The sequence below is a fragment of the Siphateles boraxobius genome, unplaced genomic scaffold (assembly GCF_051911475.1).
Source record: "Siphateles boraxobius isolate OS27281-9 unplaced genomic scaffold, OSU_SipBor_1 65, whole genome shotgun sequence".
NCBI classification, from domain to species: Eukaryota; Metazoa; Chordata; class Actinopteri; order Cypriniformes; family Leuciscidae; genus Siphateles; species Siphateles boraxobius.
The window spans coordinates 14,182,616-14,202,901 of record NW_027509192.1 but is presented as its reverse complement, the minus strand read 5'-3'; the positions used below and the strand labels follow the sequence as shown (position 1 = coordinate 14,202,901).

The 20,286-nt window shown below is 38.5% G+C and overlaps 2 protein-coding genes across 4 annotated transcripts in view; one reads left to right on the top strand and one right to left on the bottom strand.

Annotated features, from left to right (window-relative positions):
• The first annotated feature begins 585 nt into the window (after positions 1-585).
• etfa (electron transfer flavoprotein subunit alpha) lies at positions 586-13,364 on the top strand. The gene is made up of 12 exons (XM_077211116.1): positions 586-702; positions 1,470-1,619; positions 1,694-1,775; positions 1,938-2,020; positions 3,419-3,518; positions 5,803-5,913; positions 6,162-6,263; positions 6,767-6,835; positions 6,956-7,038; positions 9,753-9,818; positions 10,310-10,390; positions 12,862-13,364. The coding sequence occupies exons 1-12, from the start codon at positions 664-666 to the stop codon at positions 12,895-12,897; spliced, it is 1,002 nt and encodes a 333-aa protein (XP_077067231.1). The 5' UTR covers positions 586-663; the 3' UTR covers positions 12,898-13,364.
• A 119-nt stretch (positions 13,365-13,483) lies between these two features.
• tmem266 (transmembrane protein 266) overlaps positions 13,484-20,286 on the bottom strand; it is a 73,091-nt gene continuing 66,288 nt past the window's right edge. For 2 of the 3 annotated variants that reach the window (XM_077211112.1, XM_077211113.1), the window contains 2 exons: positions 18,408-18,467; positions 13,484-17,302 (listed from right to left, as the gene is read on the bottom strand). In XM_077211112.1, coding sequence (XP_077067227.1) covers positions 16,656-17,302; positions 18,408-18,467 — 707 coding nt within the window. In that variant the 3' untranslated portion in view covers positions 13,484-16,655. The remainder of the gene's footprint in view (positions 17,303-18,407; positions 18,468-20,286) is intronic. The other variant, XR_013196675.1, reaches the window with a different exon arrangement.

Below are 20,286 nucleotides of genomic sequence, written 5' to 3'. Positions count from 1 at the left end.
GTTAAGCAATTTTCAACTTTTATTTTTTATTAGTTTTTATTTAGTTATGCAAGATTAAACTCATGTTTTTAAGCCAGTTTAATGTAGTTTAAGTTGAAATGACTTAAACATCGAAGTTGATTGCAGCCTACTTAATTTAAAGGCAGCAACTTTTTTTTACAGTGTTCACACCAAAATGTTGTATTCTACTTAGTACAGAATAGGTGCTGTTGGTACAGCTGATTATGCCAAAAAAATATGAATAAAGTCATAAAAAATCTAACCCTTGGTTCAGTGGACCCTGCTACATTTACAGTCATCGTGGGAAACTAACTTTTCTTGAACTAAAAAGCTCCACAGATCAAAGCTATGAAACACCGCCCACTAGGCTAATTACGTATCCACTCAGTCTCCGCCCACTTGCATTAGACAGTTATATTAGTTATTCTGATATATATATATAGACCTACATATAAGAAGAGTACGTAAACTGAAGAATATCACCTCCAAGAAGACCACATTTGAGCAGTTACAAATGTTACAAAATGTAAAATAAAATGTTACAAAATGACTTATACATAAGAGGGGCGTGTCTCTTCTGATCTCGCGAGAACTCAACTCAACCTCTGTCCCCTGTTACTAAAGCAGTGGCAGTGTGGATGCCGATAGTTTGCTGCTGTAATCATGCTCAAAGCTGTAAACAAGACATATCTCAGGCAGTTGGTAAGAAAAACCCGACGAAACGACACATTAACCAGTGTGCACGTTTTTTTAAAAGTTGTTATGCTTTCTCACTGTCCTTTCTAGACACAAATCGACCTGAATAAAAAGCTTAGCATGCTGGCTAACTCGCTCATTTAGTTCAGCAGGAGTTGTGTAATATGTTACTAAACCGCTATTCTTTTCTATATATGCTTGTTTTATTGTATTGTTTTTGATATGAGATGGTTAAACGCAATGTCAAATGTTTGGTTCGTTTGCTGACCTATTTTTCATTGTTATACAGCCTGCTAACTAAGCGTTTACGTTAACTTTAACGTATTCTTTTTTTTAATAGCCTTAGATAGTAATATTGATCTTTGAATATGTTCATGACACTTTTAAGGCATTGGTAACATCAATATGATTAGTTATTAAACAGAGCTAGCTAACTATCTGTCAAGGTTATGTAAAATGTAAACAGTGCATTATGAAACCTCCTCGCCATCTTTAACTGATTGACCTAACTTACAATGCATTTAAAATGTGACCTACATTGAATTTGATGTGTTAATATATTAGGCCAGACCCTAAGTAGTATCAGATCCCTGTTATAAATCTGATTTCTAATGACCTCTATGGGCTGTAAAACAATGTTTGGCTGCACTGCCCCAGTCTGCATTCAATAGTAGGCTAAGTAACCTTGTATCGGTTATTTGGGGGAAAGAGCCTGGCTGTTATTTATATCATACTGTATCAGATTAACCAAAAGTTTTTTTTCTCCTCTCCAGTCTGGTTTGATTCAGAGGTTTCAGAGTACTCTGGTTGTTGCCGAGCACAATAATGACACGCTGACCCCCATCACCCTGAACGCCATCACTGCTGCTAATAAACTCGGCAGTGACGTGTCCTGTTTGGTTGCTGGAACGAACTGTGCGAAGGTATTCTCTCTTCATTTCCATTGATTTCTGTTGAAAGCCTGATTTCAGGGCTCTGATTATGGTTTTTCGGACAGGTTGCAGAGCAGTTGTCCAAAGTTCAAGGGGTGAAGAAAATTCTGATAGCTCAACATGCAGCCTACAAAGGGTTATTGCCAGGTAAACTCGAGGTTTTGTTCATAAATTTGGAAGTATTTGGTGGTTGTGTAAATTTAAGTAAAGAACAGTGCAAGTGACTTTGGATAAAAGAGTCTATCGTATTGAAGAAAGCTTGGTATTGAGTGATTTAAATGAAAAATGAAATTGTGCCTTCTTTCACAGAGGAGCTGACGCCCCTCATCTTGGCAACTCAGAAACAGTTCAGTTTCACACACATCTGTGCGGGAGCTTCTGCTTTCGGAAAGGTAAATCCAAGGCAGATGATGAGGGTTGAAAGGGACATTTCAGAGATTCGATTGTATTTATCATTGAGCCATTATATGTCTTTTACACATCTGTGGGAAAAACAACACCATTGTAACTTTATTTTGATGACAAACATTTGTTAGATTGAACAAAATTTATAAAAACCGCAAAATTTTTGCGTTATCAAAAAAAGTGTTTGTCAGCAATGACAAATTTGTCAATGAAATTTGTGTTGTACAGAAATGTACATTCTGAAAAATGTTATACAAGTTTATCATCAAATAAAAAATCAAGGCAAATTTGTTAAATTCATAAAACAAATTAAGGTTAATATTTACATAATTTTCGTACAATCTGATAAAAGTTCATCAAATAAAAAAAGGCAAAAAAGTATGTAAAATTTGTGCAATCATTGTTATAGTTTTCATGTGCATTTTATTTTTAGTAATTTCATTTTATTGTAAAAAAATGTTTTTGCACTTGCAGAGCAGCATTTACTGTGAATGTAAACTGAAAATGAACACAGTGCTGGGCTTTACTCTGAAACATGCAGCGCATCAGACTATACAACTATACATCACAAACTTTTTTTCCGAACGCACAATTTCTTCTCGTTTTCTTCTTTTACATTTGCTGACAAACACCTTTTTTGTAATAATGCAAAATATGCATAGATTTTTGCCTTGATTCTTTTATATTTTTACACGTGATAGCATCAGTGATTAGTGTAGATGTAATGCAGGATTTTGTAGTTACACTCATTCCGAAGTTATTTGATTATTTCCCAGAGCGAAAAGCACAAATGGGAAATGGATTAGAAACTCTCATAACGCGAGCCGCTATCAGGCTTCTTTCTTTTGGAATTGTGGGAGAAGTCCGTCCTCAATAAGTGCGTCTCTATTATATGCAAGGTTATTTGTCATTCCACAGCCAAACTGTCAGGCAGCAGATCTAATGGTATTTAAATTGAATTGTAATACATTAAACAGTATCTTATGTAGCCTAACCCCAGACCAAAGAGATGTATTAGTCTCAATTTCCTCACTGGCTAAACGTATTTTATTTGATGGATTCTTAAGTGGTGGATTTGGTTTCATTATGTCACTATATAAAACACTTGAATTACCAGTATGCAATATTTTTCACCTCTAGACATAACTTAGAGCTCTTTTTCAGACTCAGTGATATTTATTCCGTCTGCGATGCAGGAAGGCCAAAGTTTTCAGACATGGGTTTTGATAAATGCCTGCCGAAATAATGCTATTTCCAAACAAATCAAATTTGACCACATCTGCAGATATTAAGGATGTGCATGTTTTAATGGCTTGAACTTATTCAAGAGCTTCAAATGCATCTGATTGTCTTTAATAATGCTGAGTGTATATCTTTATTTGTAGAATCTCCTTCCTAGAGTGGCCGCCAAGTTGGATGTGGCTCCCATTTCAGATATCATTGAGATCAAATCTCCAGACACCTTTGTGAGGACCATTTATGCTGGTAAACGCACAAATGAATACACCAGTAGCACTTCCAGATGTACTTGTCAAGAAATGTTTTCAAATAGGCTTCCTAGTAGTATGTTCCATATCCTTCACTTTGTTTAACATGGAGTTTGTGATTTAGGAGTCTGGCCATTGGTTGGCTGTGTGAACGGAGACACACTGTGATTTACACTGGCTTGAAACAAAGCATATATTTAACTTTTTTTATATCTAAGGGGGACCCTGGAGCCTTTTTGTTCCGCTTTGGATGTATTTTTTTTCTGTTCACTGTTTCACATCCATAAACTCTACTGCCATAAATACTTCCCAATTACTCCGGCCACTTTATCTTTGGCAAACACAGAACACTTGAAATTTATGAGACTTTATTTTATTTTAAGTCACATTAATGTTTTTCGTGAAAAACATCAAATGAAAAGTTTTTTTTGCCACTTGTGGTGATTATTTATGGCCAAGGGTTTTCAACTGGGGGATCCATATGAAGGTTCTCCAGGGACATTTACTGGAATTATCCTAAATGTATTTGAATGAACATTTGATGGTCTTTTTTTATTATAAAATGTAGTAATGCGTGTTAATGTCCTTAATACATGATATAATACTTGTCCTTAATACTTGATTCTCTTTACAATAAAATAAAATAGTCTACTCCTAGTATATAAAAAGGCTAGATTTTTTTTGTCATTATATATATATATATATAATGGTTAAACTTATTAACAGATTTAACGCACCTGTCCCAGACCTACATAGTTCGTCTTATATTTTATACAGTTAATTGGTGATGAACATGAAGCAGAACAACTCACTGCATGATGGACCCTATAGAATGCAGTTCGAATGACCCTAAAATTCAAGATATCAGGGCAAAAATTGTCCTTTATGGGTTTTTGTCTTATATGATATTTATATAATATGATATAGATATAATATCACGCATATGATATATAATCATATGAATCACATGATATAATATCACACGGGTAACTAGCGTAATATCACACAAGTGCTGTTTTAGTCCCGAATAGCATGAGTGCAAATGTGTTATTGATTTTATACAGTAGTTAAATAAAGTTAATATCGTGTTATATTTTAGATACAATTTTGTCTGTTTTTTCTTAATTTTGCCAATGAACATTTTACCTGTAAAGCCACGGCAGAGCTGTTGTGCTTCTCCGAGCAACGCACAGTGGTGTTTAATTTCTGGATGAATCCGCATTTGATTGATTCAGGTGAACCAATGATTCAATGGCCCATTCATAAAAGGAGCCATTTACTTACTTCCTGAATGAATTGGCTGTTTGAACAAATCAAATGAATTAATGAATGAGTCAATGCCTGCATTTGAAATCGCATACTTCCCTACTATATAGTAGGTGAAAAACAGTGTGACAAATGAAGTATGTCAGAGTTCACAGTACTCATAAAGAGTAGGCAAAAAGTACCCGGATGACCTACTACTTCTGGTGAGATTCTGAAGTGTGCATACAATGGACACTTTACTTTCCCATGAGGCCACGGGAGAGAATTTATGAAGTGAAGTGGCGCAACTGACGCTAGTAGGTCACGTGATCATGACAACATGGTGACTGTAGTACGTCCAGATTACATTCATACTATATAGAACATACTTTTTTAGCTGTCGTGATGCAATTACTTATTCAAAATAAGTACCTACTCGACAGAGTATGTGATTTCGGATGCAGCCAATGACTTGTTCCATTAGACATTTACCGCCACCTACTGGCAGTTTGTTTATTTTATCATTTCATTTGAAAAACAAAAAATCATATTTCAATATTAATAAAAATAAAAGCCATTAAAGGGATAGTTCACCCAAAAATGAAAATTCTGTCATAATTTACTCACCCTTTGTCACCATTTCAAACCTGTATGACTTTATTTATTTCGTGGAACATAGTAGTTGGGTTACCAACAATCTTCAAAATATCTTCTATTTTAGTTTATTTTCATTAAATGAAAAAAATACTGAGATATTTCCTAAATTATCTTCTTTTATGTTCAACAGAAGAAAAAAAAATCATACAGGTTTGAAACAACATGAGGGTGAGTAAATACTGACAGAATTTTCATTTTTGGGTGAACTATCCCTTTAACACAATAATGACTTTAAATGATTTTTGGGTGGTAATTTCGCAGCGTCATTTGATGTGTGTAATTAATTCAATTAAAATTTGTAATTCCTTGACAAAGAAAAAAAAACATATGTGTGTAATTTCTTGTCACTTCATCTCTTTTCCCCTGTTTTCTGGCCATAGGAAATGCCCTCAGCACAGTCAAGTGCAATGAAAGCGTCAAGATCTTCACGGTTAGAGGCACTTCGTTTGAACCTGCGGCCATAGAGGGGGGCAGCGCCTCTTCAGAGGAAGGTACTCAGTCGTTTGATAAAGTTAAACACACTGTTGTTTGTTCATGTTTTTCTTTAAGGTCACGCTGACTTTGATACCACACACAAAGGTTTATAGTATTTAGTGTTGTATATAATCCTCCACTCCGCTGCAAGGTTTTGATGGCCTAGTTTGTTTAAACGTTGACTTTAAAGGGATCATAAAGGGGTATTTTGGAACAACTCTGCATGTTTATTTGGACGGCTCCTCACGAGATGTTGCTTTTGCAGTCTCTTCGTCTGCCGCTGCTGGAGTCTCTGAGTGGCTGGAACAAACTCTAACTAAGAGTGACCGTCCAGATCTCGCCGGTGCTAAAGTCGTGGTGTCTGGAGGTAAGAACTTTGTACAAGAAACGCAATTGTCCACTGGACATTACTGGAAATTGTCTTAATATATACTAATGCATGTTATAAAATGTATAGTTCGGTCCCAAATGCAGCTTCAGCTGTGCTAAAATACATGATATAATAACTAATATCTGATTCTTGTAATGCACAGTACAAGGTTTTATCATTTAACATTTTTTTTTAACAACAAACAGTTTTTTAAAAGTAATTAGGCACAAACTGTCATACTTTATTGCTTAATATAAAAAATAACATCAATAAATTAAAATACACTAAAACCGCTTCCCACCGGGACTACATCATCTTTGTGTTTATGTTCATTGTGTCATAATGTTGGGTATTCCCTTGAAATTTCTCTAGGCTATTTTTTATTTATTTTTTGCTCAGAAAATCAATAGTAAACTGAGACTGTATCGATCCTACTGGACTCATAACCTTGTCAGTAATTTCATATTTCATGCCCATCTGCCGTCTCTTTGTCATAACAGGAAGGGGCTTGAAGAGCGGCGACAACTTCAAACTGCTCTACGACCTCGCCGACCAGCTGAACGCAGCCGGTACCGTGTTTTTGTCCTAATCATTGATTTTAACCTAGATTCTTCGTTTAGTGTTAGTTTTTAATCAAGCTGTTTAAAGAAATATGAATTTAAAATGAAACCACCACTGTTCTATCGTAGTTGGTGCCTCCAGAGCCGCAGTTGATGCTGGTTATGTACCAAACGACATGCAGGTTGGACAGACTGGAAAGATTGTGGCTCCTGTAAGTACCAAGACCGGAAACCAGTTGTCTTATTCCTCAGTCTGTCCTACAGTCCTTCATATGCACTAATGGCCTCTACAGAGGGAAATTCTTCTCAAAGTTCAACACTAGTTGATAAACCCACCAGGGTTTCAGACTGATAAACCATCTTGACTTTGAATACAGCAACATCTAATTGTTGTTTCTGTTTGAATCCAGAAAGATGGATCCGTGTTGCCCTTTAAAAAGGTTAATTTTCCATTATCCGCTCCGAGTGGGTCGCCCCCGCTGTCATTATCCCCACATTAGCAGAGCTATGAGGCGTTGTGATGTAGTTAATGGCACATTCCGGCTTGTAAATGATTTAGCAGAGCCATTAGTGGAGCTGCACACCGCACAGGTCCGCCCTGAGCCCAAACCAGGCAAATCAGCCCCAAACCCAGTTCTCCAAATGTTTTGACAAGCTTGTCAAGCGTAGCCCGACCATTGTGCATTAGTTTTCACCCTGAACAAGTCCCGAATGAGTTCTACCAGTGAAATGAACTCGAGTCAAGATGGATGTGGGTTGTTTTGGGTCGATTGAGTTTGTCTTTTGTGGTTAATTGTAATCTTTTAGCCCTAAGGGTGATGGTTTGATGACTAGATATACGTGGTTTAGAGGTTTTTGTTGCTTTTTAGTGTGAAAAACCCGTTTAAGGATGTGCAAGACCATGACGCTGCAACTATATGAAGGACATGGAGCTGTTTTCACTATAGTCTATGATTAGTTATTAGTTATATATAACTATTCAACCATGTTATCCAAGAAAAAAAATAGAAGAAATATTTTAGGCAAGTCCCTTCTGTATAACTGTTAATTTGGGCAGCCTTGTTAGTCATATGGCACCCCCCAACAGTGTCACCAATTTTGCATATTTTATACTGATGTTTGTTGGAACACTTTCTCTCTTTTTTTTCTAAGTTCTAAGTTTCAAAAAAATAATCCCTACTGTATGACAGCTTAATTTGGGCTAAATTTTTAACCCTGTTACTTGCAACCCTGTTAGTCATTTAGTTTTTTCCCCAGTGTCACCCATTTTGCATATTTTATTCTGTTTATTGGTAGAAAAAAAGAAGAATTTCCCAAATTTTGGTAACAGGGTTGCAAAAATTGCAATGATCATTTAAAATAAAAAAAAAATAACAAATCACAAGAGATTTTTTTAATATGATTTTTATTGATTATATATTATTCAAAGTTTCAAACCAGTATTTAATATTTAGTTTGCTATGTAATATTTAGTTCATTCATTTTCTAAACATTAAGAAGAATTTTTCACAGACCATTTGTTGATAGATAAATAAAACATCATGGTATATCCCCAAGATATTCAGGCCCTATTTTGTGGAAAGAGCCGACTTCCATAATGTCTCATATTTTTCTATTTCATGGATCGAAACCAATACATGCAAAAAATACTTGTAAGTGCAGGACCTGATTTGATTGAATCATTAAGCTGATTTTTTTGGTTCAGCCTATGTTGCATCAGCAGATAAAATGTTTTAGAGGTGGAGAAATTACATTTTTGATGAAAGATTTTTTTTTTTTGTGGAAGTCATTAGCAAACTTTTATCCACCACCCACTACAAGCTCCCCCATCGTCTGGATATTGAGATGTTTGCGGGTCTCCATCTGAAACACCAGACCTGCCCTCTCTCTCCTCCTCCTGGCTTTTAGAGCTCCGGCTGGTCGGCAGCGCGTACACAAATTGAAGCGGTGGCCCCCGGGAGAACGCCACAGCCACATTAAACTGCACTGAAATATTCATGGAGCAGTGCATTAAGCTGAGAGCCACTGATGTAGCACTCCCCCGGGAGAAGGGTGGAGGCGAGGGGGGGTCCTGCCACATCCCCCAAGCACTCCTCTTTTGAGTAATTGTGAGGATGTTGTGGCCTGTGCCCTGGGACGGGAGATCAGGAGAGCGCTTCCGAGCCAATGCCGAGAGTTTTAAACGTCCTTTGTTAGTGTCACACGTGACGATGCTAAATTGTTGAAATTCTGTAAACGCAAGCAAGAATCCAGTTCGTGATTTTAAGAACTAGCCTCGTTTACACCCAGTGCAGTTGATTTCAAGTGAAACATGGCACACCATATTTTTGCCTGGGGTGTCAATCAATCAGTCGTGTGCAATGTGCATAACATGACTCTGAACGATTATTAAATGAGCTTCCCCTTCACAAGTGATTCATAAATGCCTAGTTTTGCATATACATGGAGAGTAATATGATTTGTTAGGTAAATGAAAAATTCAATTTGATTTGTGGTACATCTTTTAATGTTAAATGTTTAGAAAGCAATATTATTTTAATTAAAGTCAAATGCATTTTATATATAAAGTACTGTGCAAAAGTCTTGGCGATGTTAGTATTTTCTGGATTTAGTCTGTGTATAATATATATATATACACAGCATATATACAGTGTACGTACATGAACATATATTTATTTTTAAAAACTATATGTACATGCACAAAAACACATTTAGATTTCATGACACTTTTTGACCCCACGTATTAAATGGGCCGTTCTTTTAATATTTATGTAAGTGAATACTGAATAGGCAGTGGAATGCAAATAAATTAATGTGTTTGGGGTTCAGTGTCATAAACGTGATGTTATTTCAGAAGAACAAGGAACTGTTGATTTTTATGATGCGTAAAAGTATAACTTTAATACTTTTCTTGGGTACTCTACAGGAGCTGTACATTGCAGTTGGCATCTCTGGCGCTATCCAGCATCTTGCTGGGATGAAAGATAGCAAGGTACAGTTATGTCAAAATACACACACTAAGAAGATATCCTTTTCTGTGGTAATATCCTCCGTTAGAGCAAGCCCACCCATGAGAAGGTCTTCAAGAGTTTCCCGACTGTTCCGAGTTAACTCTCTCTTAAGTGTGACGATGTATTGGGATGGCGTGTTTTAAAAGCGATCTGGAGTAGCTTTTTACCTGCATCCATAATTCATCTGCATTTTCTCTTCTGCATCTTAGTTTCTCATAGCACTGCTTAACAATCTGCCCGTGCGTCCATCACTAGCATCTTTCTCCATATGTTCATACAGGAGCATCCTCCTCACGTTGACTAGATATTTTCTATAAAATTGTGTTCACTTTTTTTGGTAGAAAGTTACCACTGCACTTTTCTTGGAATAGACTTTTGGGAATTATTTTATGTTAGCTTATGAAGACACACCATGCAGTGTTTTTTGCGATCCAGCCCACCACGCTAAATAATTTCCTTATTTGTTTTACAGACCATTGTTGCCATCAACAAGGACCCAGAAGCCCCTATTTTTCAGGTGGCTGACTATGGCCTAGTGGCAGATCTGTTCAAGGTAAGATTCCTAGTTTAGGTCGTGGCCTAGCGGTTAGCGAGTTGGGAGGTTCATGTTGCACAAGTTTGAATCCAATTGTATTTATACTGAATTTGATATAAATATTTATAGACGTATGCAGTGTTTATTTATTTGTATTTATAGTAACAGCCTATAATCATTCAGATTAGGACTTTATTTCATTTATTATAATTATTGATGTTTTTAGTGGTTGATTTTATAGGTAACAACCTAATTATTTAGATTAAGAATACATTTAAAATAAATTATTAATTGCAACTATTTGACATAAATGATACATCTTTACCATCATAAAGGTAAAACAGCATGAAAATAAAAGTGTTAATTTTCACACTGATGTGATGACGTTTCTACATTAACTCATTTCATCAATAAAAGCAACAAAAATGAGCCTCAGGACAGAGAAGAGAAGCCTTTTGTCATTTGACACTCCAACAAAGGATAAAGTATACGTAACAAGAAAGATACAATCTTCCTCCGCTAAACTCGAATCTCATTAGCACAAAAGATCCTCATCAGAGACATTTTAATCCAGTGTCTCGGACAATCAGCAGGACCGTTTGTGTTTAATATTAATAGAGCTGTAAATTTCGAATGACCTGGTATTAATTTCTTCAGCCAACCCCAGTCTACAGCCAAAACCTGAGAGACTCAAAAAAGCTGTCCCATATTTCTCTTTTAAATTTTGCAGGGCGCATTATTCCACCTAATGGAAAGTGTGCAACTTCTGAATTATTGAGTCGCTGAATTAATCAGTAGCGACTCGTAGCTCCAACTAGAAGCCTTATACACAACTTCTTGTCCTTTCAGAGCAGAAAAGTAATTGATAGTATGCACAAGTGTGTGGGTGTAGTTTTTCACCTTTATTTTCAGTCTCCTCTCACCAGATCTTTACACGGCCGGGTGCGCGCCATAGTTCAAGGTGGCACACACACTCCCGGTGCCAGAGGGCTGCCACACACACACACCACATCCATCTGTTGTTGGTGTTTACTTCGTGTAACGCTATCATCATTTATTTCCCTGTGTTTTGCCCTGTCGTTCATCTTTTATTCAGGCGGTGCGTGCTCGACACAGGTGTGCAGGTAAACTGTGTAAAAGTGATTGCCGACGATGGGCAGCTCTGACCACTCTCAGATCAGTTTACATACGGTCACTCCTCAGATAACTGATTAAAATGTATGGGCTTTCTCCTCCTTCCTTAGATTGAAAAGTGAGCCGGGGACATATTGGGGTGATGATATAGTTTTTCAGGAATACAGGAGCATCTCGGTTTTGGATGATAACCTCGACATATAGGAACAGTTCAGGTTGCTCTCAAATGAGTACCACCTGGCCTAGGGTGCTTATTAAACACTCGAGAAAACTTAAAGATTCGGGTTAGTTTGAAATTAAATCGTACACTGCCCGGCCGAAAAGTCCCTGTTTGGATTTAAACAGGCGAATGCTTAAGAGTCTATGATTGGATCATTATTGCAGTGATTATGTTTCTAGCATGTTATATGTTTGACAATAGTTCTTCTAACCCTATTGATGGAGTGTGTAGCTTCTTAAACAACCATGTAGGAAGACATTGAATTGTGGGATTCATTCAAAGTCTGTGGGATGTTCTGAAGCAGACTTTACAAGATCTTGACCAAAAATTGATGAACCTCTGGACGGAAATAAATGTTGTGATTTTATTGCCATAAAGGGGTGCATCAGTTTTTGGTTAAGATCTTGTATTGACAATGCAAGAGTCCAGCACTCTGTAAAGTCTCCTCCAGCACATCCCAAAGACTTTCACTGAATCCTACAAAAAGCTAAACACTCCATCAATTAGGGTTAGAAGAACTGTTGCCAAAAATAACATGCTAGAAACATATTCGGACAGATGCTTAAGAGTCTATGATTATTGCAGTGATTATTATGTTTCTAGCATGTTCTATGTTTGACAACAGTTCTTCTAACCCTAATTGGAGTGTGTAGTTTTAAACAAACCATGTAGGAGGACATTGAATTGTAGGATTCATTGGGAGTCTTTGGGATGTGCTGGACTAGACTTTACAGAGTGCTGGACTCTTGCATTGACAATAGAAGACCTTGACAGAAATACATGTTGTGATGCTATTTCCATAAAGAGGTGCATACACTTTTGGTCAAGATCTTGTAAAGTCTACTTCAGCACATCCTAAAGACTTTTAATGTATGCAACAATTCAATGTCTTCCTACATGGTTGTTTAAGAAGCTACACACTCCATCAATAGGGTTAGAAGAACGGTTGCCAAACATATAACATGCTATAAACATAATCACTGCAATAATGATCCAAACATAGACTCTTAAGCATCTGCCTATTTAAATACAAACAGCAACCCTTTTTTTTTGGGCTGGGCAGTGGACGATTAGATTTCAAACTATATCAATACATCAGTCATGGTTGATTTACTCTCTCTGTATTCTTTTCTAGGTTGTACCCGAGTTGACTGAAGCCCTGAAAAAGTGAAACAGCTCACAGAAAGATGGTACTCACCTGGAGAACTTTACTGGGAACCTTCCTTAAGAAGCTCTGAGCTGACGCTCCATCCATCTATTGAGTGGGATTTTACTCCAGAACACCGATGTACTTCAGCTAATTTAGACAACAAACCACTTTTAATAAAATAATTCAGTGACACATGGGCTCGAAAGTTTTGTTTTACAACTTGGCGTTTTAACATAATTGTTGCTGTAGACTCATACAGGATTGTCAAATTCTGCTCCTGAGTTTACCTTAAACCCTAAACAAACACCTAAACCAGCTAATCTTGGACACCGATGCTGTATACTGACCTCAATTATCCAGCAGTTGTGATTGGCTGTCTTGTGATGGTCTTTCCATATTCTATGTAATCTATTGGTGGAAGTAATTTGCTGTATTTTAAACAAGGATACCTACGTGGCCTTGGATGTTCAATAAAACTATCCAATAAATATGTTTCTGCTTTTACTCATTTACAAATGACTAGTATATCGGATTTTTTGGCATTCTGTTCTGCAAAACAGAACACCTTTGTGGACATCAAACTAGACAAACAAAATGAAGCTGGATGTTTGAATTGACCAACTTTTAATTGTTTGACAATCTCTCCCATTATCAGTTTATAAAATCCCTTGTCGATAACACAGGATTAATTTACCTCAGTCAGAAAGCAGATAGATCTTTTCAAAGGCTCATGCTATTGGGATGGGGGTAAAGGTTTGGGGTTAATACAACATTCTAACCATAGTTTCTCATAAAAATCTTCTAATACTGTATACCTGAAATGTTCGCTTATCGTTTTCTCTCAGTTTTAAAAATACTTTAGCACTTTTTTTTCCCTCGCATAGAATTTGAATACAAACATCAGCATCAGTAATGTAAGAAAGGCAAAGGTAAGAAATTTGGCTGAATCACACAGCTTGACACATTTGAACACGGATCAAATGTAACCCTGCAGCATTGGGGGGGAAAGGACTGTACATTGTGTGTCAGTTACATTTCGTACAAATAAACAAATCGACAAATAAAAACTCCCTCCCACGCCACCCTAAATGAGAACACAAGTCTTCCAGCCACACTCTGACATTGGTCTACCGTCTAAAAGAGTGTGTCTTTGCTGGTTTCATACACCACTCGCCCAACAGACACACTGAAATTCCTGAAGAATCTTCCAATGATGGCTCCCGAAGTACCTCTCCCAGACTCCTTGGAAGGTTGTGCAATTTCGGCAGGAGTGGCACACTTTGAGTGCTCTTGCAGAGTTGGAGAGAGAGAGAGAGAAATGTGCATCTGTAAGGAGGAACATTGCATGAGGTGGGTAGCAGAGGGCATTATACTCATGTCACTTCCTGTGCCCCTTTCTGAGAACATGAAACCTGTGAGTATAGTGCTGTTCAACACAGAGAGAAAGACAAATTGGCTGTGTCCGAAACAAAAAACAACTCCTGCGCAATCACTCTATGTTTGTACGAAGATACACCCTATTTCCTCAGGGTTCCTCAAATCCACCCCTGGAAGACCAAGAGTTTAGCTCAAACCCTGATCAAACTGACATACCAGGATTTGTTTCTAGTAACTTTGAAGACCTTGATTAGCATGTGTCTTTAGCCACTTTTCCACCATCAGCCCTAACTTTTCTTCTTGCTTAACCATTCCAATCCGTGCGAATCCGGCCCACCCTGTATGGATATGGTTTCATTTTTCCATTGGGGCTCTATGGAATGTAATACAAATGCATCAGTCATTGCCTTGGTAACACAAAAGTTTGCATATGGTATGAGATGTAAATAGCAACCCCATTATGGAGGATGATCAGATATTTTTACTATTAACTTGTGTTTACTGTAGCGTGCTTGGCCAGGTACAGAGAAACTGGTAGACTGGCAACAGACAAGTGACCAATCCTGATTGGCGACATCACTACACACATACCAGCACGGATGGCTAACCATGCTGACAATCCCGGGATAAGAACAGTTGGTAATTGTGCCGTGACAAACCAAGCTCAAGTGGAAATATAATTGTAACTGTTCCTTACCATTTTTAGAACCATTCAGCTTGACGGAAAAGTGGCTTTTGATTAGAGTTGACACAGGGCCAGATTTGAGGAACCTTGGACATTGGACAATTGGACAACTCAAACTTAGATTGTTCAAATACAATTACATTTTCCAAACTGCCATGAAACTAATCAATTCGCTCCCTCATTTCCATTCTGGAGTTTTCAAAGCAAATTGCAGAAAGTCAGTTTGTCTGTGATCAGTTTGATCCTCAGTTAAGGATGCAGTGTTTATTTTCCTGAAAATATTTACAAAGCCAAGTGAATGATACTTAGGGCCAGATTAGCGTGAGAGCGCAATCCAATAAAAGCACCGATGGGAGTGGAAAGTTCTGCATGTGATCGACTGACGCAAATTAAAGAACACAACTGGATAATTTCCAAAATGACCAACACAATCTACCAAGAGCAGCGCAAATTAGTGTCTGGTTTAAAGGAGCAACTCTAGCTATTTCTTCGCTGATTTTCACTTTTGTTGTCACATGTTTTCTCAGCGAGCTCCCCCTACAACTGTGATGCGTATATTTCACAACAATGTTGTAAAAAAAACTCAATTGCGGCACCCTGCTCCCCCTTTCTACCGTGTGCGTTTGTTATTCTCGGAGCCGGCCAACTTTATCATGTGGAGTATGTCTACCAAGGTGGGTAATACATCATGCACATTGAGGGCGGCGTGTGTGTTTATGTCGAATTGCCGTCAAGCAGTTTGTGTTTCTCGCTCGTTCTCGCTTCTCACAAGACTTCCTATTTCCAACCTACCGGGACGTTAGTCCCCATGTTGCAAGGTTGGTTTTCCGCCTAGAAGCGCTGGGGGGAGCGGGGAAAGTCACCATTCTCACCAGAACAGGTTATTAAACCATCCAAATGATTTCTAAACGGTTTTATAAGTTGAAATAATTGCCGAATGCCCCTTTAAGACATGCTTTTTGGGGCAGTAAATAATGGCGCAAATACCAGTAAATTGACGAGCGCAAACCTCAGTAAATCACCTTGTATGATTCATTTAAATACTTTCATTTAAATTTTGCATGTAAAAGGAAAACTCCTACAAATGCATATGCAATAAAGTCAGCCTTTTCAGCGCTAATTTATTACTGCGTGTCTTTAGTAAATTCGGACAGTAGTTTTTTAATGCCAAAAGAAGGTTTGTGCTGACGCAAGCTTCTAGTAAATCTAGCCCTTAGCGTTTTAAAATTTGTTCAGATCTGAAGTCCTGCAGTGCATTCCACCACACGACAGGACATGAATCTGGTGAAAAGCAACAAGGGCTGTCCAATCTTCATCCTGGAGAATTACCTTCATGCAGGGTTTAGCTCCAACCCTTATCGTACACTAAAGAACCAACCAAACCAATCTTTTCTGGATTACTTAAAAACTACAGGGAGGTGTGTTGGAGGAGATTTGGAATCAAACTCTGAAGGAAGGTGACTCTCCAGCAGTAGTGTTGGTCCTGAGTCATTTACATTGATTCAGCAACTACTAGTCTAGTCTAGTCGGACTCTTTCAGTAGACCGGATGTTCCACAAACATTGGAATCGGATATGCCTTCCTACCTCACATACTGCCAGTGAAGGCACCATTTTCAGTTTTCAGACACAGCCAATGAGTAAGTGATATAGAGAGAGAGGCCAAGAGAGAGGCTGCTTCAGCTGGTGTTGGTGGTTACTGTTCCACACTTCATGCTCTATGTGTCTGGTATATGGCTCAGTGGAGTATCTGCCGGCTCCATGAGCCTGTACTTCTCCTCCAGAGATGGCTCGGTCCCCTGCAGGTGAATGAGTGGCTTGGTCTGGAATACACCCAGACTTTCCTGGTTTCTCCTGTTGTATATGTTCACCCTGTGCTCCAGTTCCGGACTGGCCTTCACTGACCCTGCCGGACTGGGCAATTTAAGGTTGACCGGGTCCACCCTGCCTTTCTGCGCTAGGCAGGAGTCCTCGGACAAGGAAGAGAGCAGCTCTTTGACCACCGCTCTGGGGTCGTGGACGCCCGGTTGCGTCCCGAGGGTCAAAGGGCTGCAATATGGAGGAGGGCAGCAGCGCTGGCCACTGTAGTCGGAGGTGGAGGCCTCCCGGACGGTAGAGCTGCAGTCAGTTGTGGAGCCCAGCGTGTGGCTGCTGATGCTGTGCTGCCGGGCCGTGAAGCTGCAGCTCGACCGGGACATGGTCGTGCTTGATGCTTCACTTACAGAGCTGCCCGTGCGCTCTTGACCACTTCCCGGGCCGTCTGCACTGACAAGGGAAGGCGGCAACTGGTTGGGGTTAGTGGGAAGGTGGACATCGATGGCTGCTGTGGTTATGACACGAGCACCAGGGTCAGGCACTCCGATGTCTGTATGTACAACAGATTGCACAACTTAGAGAATGAGTGCCATCCTAAATGTTTAAGCATCATTGACAGTGGTCAAATGATATATCAGCCAGAACGTTTGGCATTTCAATATTAATTGAGCCGGTTAATTGGATTTCAAGTAAAATTTGTAAAAATGTACTTTTTAAATTATATTCTTGCATACTTTTTTTATTTAATTATATATACTGTATAAATTTCAACATTTTATGGGTCATGAGCCACATTGTCACTGTCCATTGAAAAAAATCAGTTGACCACTAATTCGTATGCATGCATCCAATTAATGCAGGAAAAGGTGAATGCACGTCCTGATTTTGCAGAGTTAAACACATTCCTGGGTCAACATATTTTATTGATCCTGGGACAACATTCCTGTCCAAAAATGTAATCATAACCAGGGGCTTTCGCACCAGGTAGTTATAGGTAATTAGTTCTAGGAACCAGCCACCATGGCGGTTCCTCAAGAACTAAATGTTCCCCTAGAGACATTTTCATGGTTGCATTCTCACAGCCAGTAGGAACTCTGAAGTGATGTAAGCCACGCTTGATGTTATGACTTATTTTGACAGCATAGCGGACATTTATTTTGAAGGCGCTAAGAACGCCACAGCCTGAGCACACAATGCTCCTTTCTCCATCTTCATTAGTTTACGATCTGTTTAACAGTCCTGTCTAATAAGTTATTAGATAGAACTGTTATACATAGAAAGTAAACATTATATGAAAAAGTACTATAGCTTTTGCCATGTGGTTGATGCCTAATGTTGCCAACTGAGCAGAAATACATGTTATCTTGGATAACACTGATATAGAAGCACCTAACCCTGGTTGTCAGCCTAAACTTAACATGAACGGTAAAAATCTGATTGGTTGATTGGAATGTTGATCCAGGAACATGTTGTACTTGGTGAAATCGGTATGCCAGTAAATGCATATGCAAATAAACATTCAAAAATTATATTCATAGATCAAACCTAAAAATAAAATATATAAAATAGAACACTGTATAATCAAAAAGAATCATAATGTAAACGCATATAATCAAAATATAATAAAAAGGCAATAAATAACTTTAGAGTCTTACCGCTACTTGGCTCACTGTAATACTGACTGATGTAGTTATTCATATCATCATGAATACTCTCTGAAACAGAACAAATGTAAGTCCATCAAAACAACATGTGATCTGATGATCCCAAAACCAACTAACCTAAAAAGCTCTTTTCCCTAAAGTAAAAAAAAAAATAGAATCCAAAGAATTTGAAAGGTTTTCTGATAATTTTTCTCATTTCACAGCTTTATAATGGGAATTAAACTAGTATTTATAACTATGTAGTAAAGCGTGCTACAGTGTAAGCAATGCATTAACGTTCTGATTCTGGCCATCGTGCTGCCGCTGCTTGGCCTCGCGACCCGTAAAGAGTCTGTCTGATGTGGTTGTGGCAGTAGGAGCAGCGGAGGTCATCAGCTGGGCAGAAGCTCTTATGATCCGCCTGGCAGAGCGAGGAGTCGACTGCACTCTAAGTGCCATCCGCACATCTCTGGAGACGAGACCCAACTCACAGCGCCTTTTTAAATTCATTTTTCCTGTTTAAAATATTCATCAAACTGAGGCTCGGGAGGAGATGGGGAGCTGACTAAAACACCAGGAAGACAATCCTCAGCTGAATAAATAACACATGAGGACGAAGACGACCACACACACACTTTTTTTTTTACTTCTTCCAGGAAGAAAGGAAAATAAAGAGTTAATATGAAACCATTTTCTTCAAAAAAAATTCTCAAATGTACAATTGTAATCATTGGTGTAAATCAAAATGGTATTTTGGCAAAAGCAGACTAGATTATGTATGTGAGGTCTGTCTTCATGTCCTGCACTGCAAAAAAAATCTTAATTTTTGCCCTGTTCTCCAGTAAAAATATCCAGACATCATTAAAACAAGATGCATTCAAGTAGGAAGAAAAATGTGAAGACTTCATATTTTTAGTGAAGTTTATTTTTCTAACCTTACTTGCAGTTTTTTCTTGTTTTAAAAATGTCACAAATTGTTACATTTATGTTTGAAACGAAACAGTGTTTCAGGCTTCCTCTCAAATCGTAATCATTTTATGAAGTCGTTTTATTTATTTTTGATGTCTCCATCCAGTATTTGAGGAATCCGGTTCCTGAAACTAACCAGACTTTAGAGAGCGATGATTCAACATGATCATGTCACGCAGTATCTCTTTGCGGTCGCTCGGCGCAGTAAATTCTCATCTGAACCACAGCGGAGATAAAAGAGACCCTGCTCTCGCTGAACTCTGAAAGGTAGCCGGGCACAACTTCAAAAAGCAGCTCTTTAAAAAATGAGATCACTCAGCAGCTCCGATATTTTTTGCGTCTTTGTCTTCGGTGCTTAAACGCATCTAATTCCTGTCTTTGAGGCGCCAAATGTAAAATATGTGCGCTAAGAAAGGAGCCCTCAGGCAACCGTCACTCTCTCCTCTTCTCCACTCTTCCGTCTCCAGGGGTCGGCCTCTCCTTTGACAGCGTTTCTGTCCATGTGCCCCGTTTAGAGGAAAGAGCCACGGGCGGGCTCCTGGTGCCCACATTTCCCACAGTCCTCTGGGGGATGAAGTGTGGCTTGCACGAAGACCATTGAGGTTTTTTTTAGGTTAAAGGAACAGATGTTTGTGCCATAGTTGAATACTCTTTCAGGAGGAACAAGGCCCAATGCACAGAGCAGCCTGTGTGTGTGTGTTTGTGTGTGTATAACAGCTGTACTCCTGCCAAACAGATCCCAATGTGACCTGACATAATGCGGGGAACATTATAGCGGTCTGTTATAATGGGATATCATATGATCTGTCCTGCTTGTACTGTCACAGTAAATACTGAATGGATGTTGTAGTCTGTGTTTAGAGGCCGGGCTGATTTAATGCAGGAGAATCACGAAACTTGAGCCATTAAATAGAGTATTCTC

What these genes read in the sequence shown, in the direction of transcription:
- etfa (XM_077211116.1), top strand. Translation starts at nt 664, where the DNA reads ATGCTCAAAGCTGTAAACAAGACATATCTCAGGCAGTTG. An exon ending in TAAAGTCGTGGTGTCTGGAG is followed by an intron (nt 6,264 to 6,766) that starts GTAAGAACTTTG and finishes TTGTCATAACAG; the next exon opens with GAAGGGGCTTGAAGAGCGGC. An exon ending in TAGTGGCAGATCTGTTCAAG is followed by an intron (nt 10,391 to 12,861) that starts GTAAGATTCCTA and finishes ATTCTTTTCTAG; the next exon opens with GTTGTACCCGAGTTGACTGA.